The sequence below is a fragment of the Phalaenopsis equestris genome, unplaced genomic scaffold, assembly GCF_001263595.1.
Source record: "Phalaenopsis equestris unplaced genomic scaffold, ASM126359v1 Scaffold000094, whole genome shotgun sequence".
NCBI classification, from domain to species: Eukaryota; Viridiplantae; Streptophyta; class Magnoliopsida; order Asparagales; family Orchidaceae; genus Phalaenopsis; species Phalaenopsis equestris.
In genome coordinates, this window is record NW_018164536.1 from 1,540,192 (window position 1) to 1,550,660 (window position 10,469).

A 10,469-nucleotide genomic window follows, 5' to 3' on the forward strand; every position below is an offset into this window, starting at 1 on the left:
ATCTCCTCTAGAGGAGTTTTATTTATGGCCTCTGAAGGAGGTATATTTTGGCTTTTTGATGAATAAATTCCCCAACCACATGATCAAGCTGCACATATTAATCGATCATGATCATAAAAAAAATATTAAATAATTTTAGGCCTTTAATGACATCATAATTGAGTTATCTTAGACTAGTTTGATTTTTCATGTCGAGATGCCCGATTTGACAATAAATACATTGAATTTGGAGTTCATTTGATTATTCAATTAAACCTTTAAATATTCTTCAATGGTTTGATTTGGACTTGATTGGACTCATATTAAACCAACTATGACACATTGGGTTCATCTTGTCATGACGGTTAGTTTGACTATAACATTTTGGAATCGAAGCCTTGGATGATTTAAATTAGAATTTAGAACGTTTATTGTTAAAAAAAATGTATCAAAATTTATCCCGAATGACAAAATTTTCTTGACAGCACATCAATTATAAATTTAAATAAGTACCCTGTGAACAAAATTAAGGATATTTTAATTTGAAATGAATTTTTGGATATTTTTTCCAAAAAAAAAAATAATCGTCATATTTCTCTAATTTTGACTATTTTAAGCCATATAAATTCAAAATTTTATTGGTATACTAGCCCTCAATTTATTCATGTTTAATTAACATTATATTTTGAAGTATTGGTGCACTTTTTTTTCCCTTCTAATAAACAAATATATTCATGAAGGGTTGGGGTAGCTTAGTGACAAACAAGATTAGAGATTCATCTCACATGGTTTGGTCACATTAAACGTCGATGATGATCCAGTTAGAAGATTAGACGATTTAAATTTCGACTTATGTTAAGTAATGGTAGACCTAAAAATACAGATATGTTCTATAAAAATTGTATAATTTATTAAAATTAAATAAAAATATAATTTTCAATACAACACAATGATTAAAAATGATTTATGTTTGAATAAATTATTGATGTTGTTATTGTGCCATATATTAACAACATAAAAATAAGAAAAATCATGCAATTCATGAAAATATCACATGACAAGTTGTGGACTTCGGCAAATATATTTTTCAAATTTATTAAATTTTATTTGGTTATGCCGACAACTGGCACGATATGGCCACTAGTGTACTCCCACAGTCCACTGCATTTATCTCCACCGGAAAACACGTAAAATCCCTATATTACAGGCTTTGTCTAAAAAAATCCTCTCCACCAAGATACACTCCAAACAGCTAATTGGAACAGCTCAAATTTCACCACGTCATTGTATACACTTTCAAGTCAAAGCACATGAAAGCGAGCCTGGAGCCATTGGTCTTTTTTGTGCACTTTTACTTCTACTTCCCCTAGATGGGATCAATGGAAACGGGGGTTTCTTTGAAGCGAGGCGCAGTGCTCCGCTCGTCTCCCTCGGCCGCCGGCCGTTGGTTTTTTCAACGACCGAGGTCCAGGATAGCGCGCTTCCTTCTTTTCGAGAAGGTCGACTATGTCCAGTGGATTTGCACAGTTGCCGCCTTCTGCTTCGTCGTCATCCTCTTCCAGGCATTCCTCCCCGGTTCTGTCTTGGAGAAGTCCACGAGTCGGCGCACCTTTGATGTAGACCGAGGTTTAGTGAATAGTAGTTTCCGCGAATTGGAGTTCGGGGATGGGATTCGTTTTGTGCCGACGAAGCTGCTGGAGAGGTTTGAGAGGGAAAGGAAGGAGGCGGATTTGTTCTTCAAAGTATCGGGGAGGCCGATGAGGCGGGCGGGGCTCAGAAAGCCGCGGCTGGCACTGGTTAGTTGTCTTTTAGAAGGGTGTTTTTCGTTTTGAGTTTCTTGCGGTCTAGTATTGATTTGATTTGGAAGATATGCTAAGTAATGGGTGGCAGGTGGTTGATGGACTTTCGCCGGATGCTATGCAGCTGCAGATGGTTAGCATTGCCGTTGCTCTGAAGGAGATGGGATACGACATTGAGGTATGCACTTTAGTGAGTTTGGCGCTTGTTTGGTTGGGGCTTATTTCTGTTTAAGCTCTAAGTTCAACCTGAAGGGAACAATTGTAACGCCAATTTATCTTCACATTATATTGCTCAAGGCTTATGTTGGGGATGGGATACGACATTGAGGTATGCACTTTAGTGAGCTTGGCGCTTGTTTGGTTGGGGCTTATTTATGTTTAAGCCCTAAGTTCAACCAAATAGCCTGAAGGGAACAATTGTAACGCCAATTTATCCTCACATTATATTGCTCAAGGCTTATGTTGGGGGAAACATAAGCTGAGTTCTTAGAGTGATTACACATTTTTCATTTTCATGACATCTGCCAGTTTCTCGACTATCGTTCTTAAAAACGCTTGCTTTATATTTCTCCGACAAGTTATCTTTTTGTATTTCAGCACTTTGTTTCTCTAGTGATTACCCTGGCTGTTACCCTTGCACGCTCAGTTGTCACACTTAGCCGCTCGTGATCACTCTCTATCAACTACCGTCCTCAGATGAGTTATGAAATAAGCTTAGAGCAGAATGCAATCAAAAAGTTTATAAGCTAATCCTAGCTTACATCAATTTATCCTTTTCACTGCTAAACATCAGACATTTTTTTCATCAACCAAACAACTTTATTATTTTTTTACCAAACAAACAACTTTGCTTTGTTTGAGTCTTAAGCTTCTCATCGTCTAATTTAACCATGGATGTCAACAACAACAACAACAAGCCTTTAACCATAGATTTCAATGATATAAAATAATGATTGTCATGTTACATTGCATTGCGCACCAAAATTGTAACAACTATATATGCCATACATGGGCAATGTCACATTGCTCTTATGGTGCATGCTTAGTTTTTTTTTTTAAAATTTGATATGAAATATAAATATAAATATTAGGTCGGGGGGGTGTGTGTGTGTGCCGTGAACCTCGGTCTGTTCGTTGACATCCTCGGTGTAAGAACTGTGAACCTCGGTCTGTTCGTTGACATCCTTGGTGTAAGACCCTTCAGGTCGGGGGTTCGAATCCTCTCTGGCACAGTTGATTTTAAAGAGGTGGTACTCAAATAGTTAGACACATTAGGAGTGATTGGAGACTCGTATAATAACCGCTGGTCATTTCTTATATATATATATATATATATATTATTGATTCATGTTTTGTCTTTGAATCAGACTTAAGGAATAGAGCATGAGGAAGAAGAGAGAGAGAGAGAGTGAGAACTAGCTAATAGAATTGTAAAGGACCTCTATTATCATGAGAAGAGGCATGATTCCATCTGATTGAGAATCATAATTCATTTACATGTAATCCCCCCTTTTATACGGGTATTTTCTCTACATAAATAACCATAGGCCATCATTATGCCTAGATCTCTAGGGACCTCTAATTGTTGTCTAGTCACATCATCATTTAAGTCAAAGTTTTCCCCGTGGATTTCCTTCTCGAGTCTAGTGATTGTGTGGCAAATGGGTCGCAACTCAAAGGTTTCATTGATGCATATTCTCTTTTTTTTAGGAATTTCTTTCTTGACATTCATACTCCACATACTTGTAATCAACCACTCATACATGGCTGATCGACCTGCGTGAGTTGGCAATGTTGAGCTGGGTTTTTTGTCATCCTTGCTTTGGACCAGAACCTTTAACAGGCTCAGAACAAAATGGACGCCCATTTAGATAGATTCATTCATGTTAGTCTGCATTAGTTAGCTATTAGTTATATATATATATATATATCTAATTTTTGGATTCTCTCGTCTCTTTGAAAGTTGCTCTGCGATAAGAACGAGAAAATTAATATATTGAAGAATTATTATAAAATTTAATTGCCATTTACTACATGGATTCTCCCTCAAAATTTGGACTCAATACTTTTAAATAAGGCAATGGGCCGTACATGAGCCCATTTGTGCTTTAGCTCCTCTTTTCTCCTTGCTTCGATTGTTTACATTCGCTCGTAGCGTCATGAAAAATCTCAAACAATCGAGCACCGACATTCCGTATGAAGATTTGTTGTCGAGTTTGTACAACAATTAAGTAGGCGAGTGGTCTTAAAGGGCACAAAATAATAGTGAAGCGAAGGAAGGGGAGTTTGACTTCCACCTAGGGAGAGACATCATGGATGATTCTCATAAGGGTGATTGCCATAGAGATCCGACTCGTCGATGGATGACCCGACTAAGGACCCTCTTCTGCAGGCAAACAAACAAGCATCTGGGGAGCCATCTGTCCCTGGAATGTGGCATATTTTAATAAGTTAATTCCTTTTGAGGAAAGGCTTCTGAGTGAAAAAAGAACTGCGAGTTGACCCAATGTCATCAATAGATGTTCTTTCAGAGTCCCATAGGAAGGAGTTGTCTGAGGAAGCGTCCGCCAAGCTAGAGGAGATACAAGGTATGTCTGCTGCGGCTTTAGATGTGCCTCCTATTCATTTTATCCCTCTGACAAGCAAGCAAATAGGTGTGGCGAGTGGGGAGGAGGCTTCCATAGTTGAAGATGTTGTTGAACTAGCTCTATAAGAGTTTGCACACAAATGGATAGGAAAAACATAATTGAGGACAAACTAGCCCTAAGGAGCAGGAAGGCACTTACCTTTGCTGGCGCCCACAACATGGCTCCCCCTCAAAAGAGGATGGGGAAGCCTTCCATAGTTGAAGAGGTTGTTGAACAAGCTCTATAAAAGTTCACACACAAGTGAAAAGGAAAGACAACAACTAAGGACGTTCCGGTCCCGAAGAGGAGGAAGGCACTTACCTTTGCTAAAAAGACGACTACAACATTGATCCCCCTCAAATGAAGATAAGGAAGCAATTGTGAGGCTAAGTGGGGATCATAGGTAAGCTCTGATGGATATGACTCTGAACTTGAACACTGAGTTGGAATACAGAGTGCGACTCACCTATCACTTGGGCTCAGTTGTTTATTCAGCTTCTTTGTCAAAAAATTTCAAAGGCCCACACAAGAGTATCTTGTCGCTGGAGATTTTGCATTTGTAGGTGATGAGCTTGCAGGCTTTCCATACTATGGTGAGGTGATATCAAAAAATGACATAAGACCTTTCAAATGAGAGGAAAGGGTGAAAGGGCAATGAGAAAGTGGTTCTTAAGCTAAAGGAGGAGAATGCAACAACAAAAGCTTTCCATAGTTGAAGATGATGTTGAACCAACTCTATAAGAGTTTGCACACAAGCGAATAGGAAAAATATAATTGAGGACAAGCCAGTCCTAAGGTGGAGGAAGGCACTTACCTTTGCTGGCGCCCACAACATGGCTCCCTCAAAAGAGGATGGGGAAGCCTTCCATAGTTGAAGAGGTTGTTGAACAAGCTCTATAAAAGCTCACACACAAGTGAAAAGGAAAGACAATAACTAAGAACGTTCCAGTCTCGAAGAGGAGGAAGGCACTTACGTTCTCTAAAAAGACGACTACAACATTGATCCCCCTCAAATGAGGATAAGGAAGCAATTGTGAGGGTAAGTGGGGATCATAGGTAAGCTCTGATGGATCTGACTCTGGATTGGAACACCAAGTTAGAATATAGAGTGCGACTCACCTATCACTTGGGTTCAGCTGTTTATTCAACTTTTTTGTCAAAAAAATTCAAAGGCCTAGACAAGAGTATCTTGTCGCTGGAGCTGTTGCATTTGTAGGCGATAAGCTAGCAGACTTTCCATACTATGGTGAGATCATATCAAAAAATGATATATAACCTTTCAAAGGAGAGTAAAGGGTGAAAGGGCAATGAGAAAGTGTTTCTTAAGCTAAAGGAGGAGAATGCAACACTAAAGTTGACGAACAACCGACTGAAGCTCTGGTGGAGAAATGCGCCAATTTGAGCGATGCAACAAGCTTGACTATGAACATCGAAGAATGATAGAGCAAGTGGCTATTATGAAAACTCTTGAAGAACTCGCTGAGGAGTTATCTAAGAATGTTGTGCTGAAGGCCATCCTTCATAAGAAATTCAAGAACATTGTTCGCTATTGTTTAGGGTATCTGACAAAAATCATGTTCTCCCCTTGGAATGGGCAACTATAGAGAAGTTTAAGTAGTTTCTTAACCAAGTTCAGGGGAAGAGTAAAAATGAGCGGGAGGGATTTTACGAATACACGATATGACTTGTTTAGCGAGCTTCTCTTTGCCTTTTTTTGTATTTTTGATTTTTAATGAATGAAAAAATATTTGCATCATTGGGCTTGTTTTTTGTCAAGGTAAATTGGTCATTTTTCTCTATTGGACTATTAAAAATATTCTCATGTGAAATAACTGTAGTTATGAATAGCGTTTGCTTGTACGAATACCATGAATTTTAAATATATTACAGACCTTCTCATTTAAATGAACTGGTTGCATCATACCTTTGACATTTGTTCATGCAATTTCATATAGAAAGTTTCTATCTGATTCAGACTTGCAAAAAAAAGTAGAACAAGTAGTATCTGAGTTTTCTCTTGTCATTATAGGGAGAAAAAGTGTAATCATATCCAACGAATTATATAATTATAAACCGAATTGCAGGAGTGGTCTTGCTTCTCAAAAAGTTTTTCTTTGTTGTACACATGTGAATGTAAAGATAAATATAAGTGGCCAAGTGGCTTAGCCTATTGCACTTAATCACTTTGTATGAATAAAAGTAGACTTTTCATGCCCGTGGCTCTTATATTATCTTTAATAAAAAATGTTAGTGATTTGCCTTTCATTTTGTTCCTTTATGTTAGTGATTTGCCTTTCATTTTGTTCCTTTTTACTAGTCTGTGAGCTACTTAGAGTAAGCTTTTGTTCGATTCAGCCTCTTATATTATCTTTAATAAAAAATGTTAGTGATTCGCCTTTCATTTTGTTCCTTTTTACTAGTCCGTGAGCTACTTAGAGTAAGCTTTTGTTCGATTCAGCTAATAGGGATTGCAATCCGACTCGAGTGCTATCTTACAGGATGTTGACTCTTCTGGGCTGAGTTCCCTAGGCTTTTGTCATTGTGAGTTTGCCCTCATGATTTTTAGAGAGCTCGATCATTTTTGCATGATTCACACAAGTATAAGAGTAATATTGACCATTAGTTGTCTAATAGTTAAATTTTAATTGTACATGTATAAGATTCGCTTAAGAGTTTTGTTTGATCTATTTGCTTAGTTGAAAATTATTCTTTGCCTTTGGAGGGCTTTCGACTCTCTTTCAGATCTTATTTCTTTAGGTTCTTCTTGAGTTACTACAAAGTTTTGTCTCTTGAGGGTTTTTGGCCTTCCTAAAGCAATAGTCAATTGTCTTTCGACGTAGTACCTTAGCTTAGCCAAAGTTTTAATGACTTAGCTAATAAACTTTGGTCAATGTTCGTATTTCTTTAAGTAATTTTATAAGCAACTTATCTAGGCGAGCTACCCGAGCGACAGAGTTCATAGCTTTAGTGATAGAATGTCTTCAAGTCATCTCCATTCCAAGTTTGGAGCACTTCTTTCTAGGTGTATACCTGTAATTTATATGGTCAATGGACGATTTACTGGGTAGTGATGTATGAGTGGATCCAAGTTTGATCTAACTTTCGGAGAGTTAGGTTGCACGCGGCCAAGACAATTTTCTTTGCTATGAGGTCATCATCTTTGAAGTGTTTGTCCCTCTCATGTGCGTCGTAATTTTTGGTTGTCGCCTTTTGATCTCTTTTGATTTAAGGGCGGATGGAGTTTGTATTTCTTCAAATAGGTCGAGCGAAATCTATATGCTACCCTCATTGAAAGTTCACTATTCATTGAACACAGTTTCCTCGATCCCATACACAATAACTACTCTGTAGCTGTGCATGCCATATTTGATTGGTAGCACGGCTTTGGGACCATGTCATAACATGAATATAGTTTGCCCAATCGTAGTTGATGATATTGTTTTGAGCGTCCATAAGACAGATGTGAAGAGGTCGACCCGATTTCCTTTCATTTATTTGACTTTCTTTCTTAGCAGATTTAAAATTATCTTATTCGTCGCTTGGACTTGTTCATTTATCCTTGGGTGATATACTGAGATGAATTTTAGGTTGATATCTTGACTTTGGTAGAAGTTTTTGATCTCTTGATTTTATTAATAGAGCTTAAGGAGAACACAAGAACCCGATATTTGTGAGAATTTAGACCATCTATTAACAACATTATTCAATTGCAGCCCTATTAGGCATTACAGGATATTCAGACCCTTGTTCTAAAGGTGGAGAGACAACAGTCATATAAAGTCCACAACACCCTTAAGATAGGGTTCAACCATCAAATCAGGCAACCATAGTACACCCAATGGAGTACCTAAGCTGACCCCACTAGAGGAGAAATGAATTCATGATAGAGAAAAGGTGCCACGATTTTGGCCATATTGCATCATATTACCCAAATAGAATAAAAATCTTTCACTAAGTAGGGAGCAATTGAAGTAATTAATAGTGGCACGAGAGAGAATAAAGATATCAGAGAGGAATATCAACTTCCTTCCAAAGAGGAAGAAATGCTAGTGATTCAGGTTGAGCCCAAAAGAGAGATCACAACATTATTAATATTGATTGCTCTAGAAGATAATGATTTTGAGGAGTTGATAACTAAAATGAGTAACATTTATTGAGGCAGTTGCATGATGTCTTAACTGACAGTTTATCCTCTGGGTGATTTTCATTGAGTATGATTCATCATACCATCAATTTCATTTCGGAGTTGATTCCTCCAGACAAACTTGTTTATTGGATGCACCTAACCAAGTATGAGAAGTGGGAGAAGTAGGTTACATATTTAATGACTTGAGATTTAGTTTGTGAGAATGCTCATCTGTATGAAGTTACAGCTCCGGTTGTACCAAAAAAGGATGGCTATTTATTTTATTAGGATAGTCTTTAGAATAATGAGCGTGTTTTAGAATTGTATAGAACGGGTGTGAGCATAGATTTTGCAGTAGAGTTGTTTCTAACACAACAAGACAATTTTGTTATGATAGTGTTAGACTGATTCTGAAAGTTTTTTGAAAAGAAGATGTAACTCCTATCCAGGAAGAATGACGTAGGACGTGCTTATGGAAGGAACGTTTGAGTTTGGCACTGAACATAGATGCGAGACCCCATCTTTCCATTGATCGCAGGGTTAGATCTTGCCTGCACCTTGATAATTTCCCGCATAAGCAGAAACCAAGTGAGATTTCGTCCCATTCCACATCGAATAAAAAGATTTCTTGCCTATTTTTATTGTCATCCCTTGTGGGGCCTAACTCTCTTATATTCATGAATTATTATTATTGTTGAGGGACTATTCATATGTTGTTATATTAAGTTGTGGTTAGAGATGTTATTTGTTTTATGCTACTAGTAGTCCTGTATCATTTTCTTTGCAAATGGTGTGTGTATATCTTGCTCGGGAATATGTAATGGCGAATCTCTTCGTAGTCTTCACGTTTTTGATGCAGTTGGTGGACTTCCCTTTAGGAATCCAGACATAGGTTTGTTCATTCGAGAGCACTCTCATCCCACGATGGGTAACCTTCTAGGGAGCTGAATCAAGAAGGATAAATTCATTAGATTTAACATGATAGATTGGTTGCACAATGTGGGGTGGGTCATTAATTTACACCTTGTTTCTGTGAATGGTGCACTGTTGGCTGTTTTAATTTTAATTTTGATTTTGAAAAAATATAGGAAAATATGAAAATAGTTTTGATATGAAGATGATTTTTGAAAGTAACATTTTGATTTAAAAATAGATGAGACCAAACGAGTTTCACATTTTGGATAGTTTGGATGACTAAGTGTCCGGTGGTGACAAGCGAGTGGGCAGTAGTGGTGGGCAGGTTGGCGGCGATGGCGGGAGAGTAAATGGCGTTGGTCTGAGGGCGGCATGTGGAGGTTGGGGTGCAACTTCGGCTGTTGGGTGGCAACTGCGTGCGAAGGAGACAACGACTGCTGGCTGGCAGCAGCCGGGTAAAATAAGTGAAATTTTAAATTCAGCCAAAATAAATTATATCTTAAATGACCGGGGTCACTTAAGAAAACTCTTGATTAAGATCAGTAATTTTACCTTCCAGATTTCAAAGTTTAGGCTTTCAAGATTGGACAGTTTCCAAGATTGGCAAGATTGGACATGAGAAAATCAAATGAGAATGACCCAAATAGGACAGTTATTTTAAAGAATCCAGAAGAGCGAATAATAGAGGATATCATAGATCCTGGGGGAACCCCAGTGACCTCCCAACTATCTTATTGTTTGACTTTATATTTTTGAAATAATGTTGTTTAATGTTTAATCCTGCAATTTATTTAGAATTTAGGACTTATATTCGCATGATATCTGATCGTGCAAATAGAAGATAGGAGAATTTACATCGTACTATATAGTAACCTCGGAATTCTAAAGTGTTAGGATAAATAATTGCACAATAGGGTTGTGCAAAAGCCTAAAAGTGATATGTGAGGGTTTACGCTGCGCTAAGCAAACCACGTCGAACTCGTATGGGTTGTTATTTTAACTAAGGAAAGTGATCGGTGATGT

General features: G+C 37.8%; 1 protein-coding gene across 1 annotated transcript; it reads left to right on the top strand.

Annotated features, from left to right (window-relative positions):
• The first annotated feature begins 1,325 nt into the window (after nt 1–1,325).
• LOC110020169 lies at nt 1,326–2,447 on the top strand. Its single transcript, XM_020718175.1, has 3 exons — nt 1,326–1,775; nt 1,870–1,956; nt 2,376–2,447. Exons 1-3 carry the CDS (start codon nt 1,350–1,352, stop codon nt 2,445–2,447), a joined length of 585 nt encoding a protein of 194 aa, XP_020573834.1. The 5' UTR covers nt 1,326–1,349.
• The last annotated feature ends 8,022 nt before the right edge of the window (nt 2,448–10,469 follow it).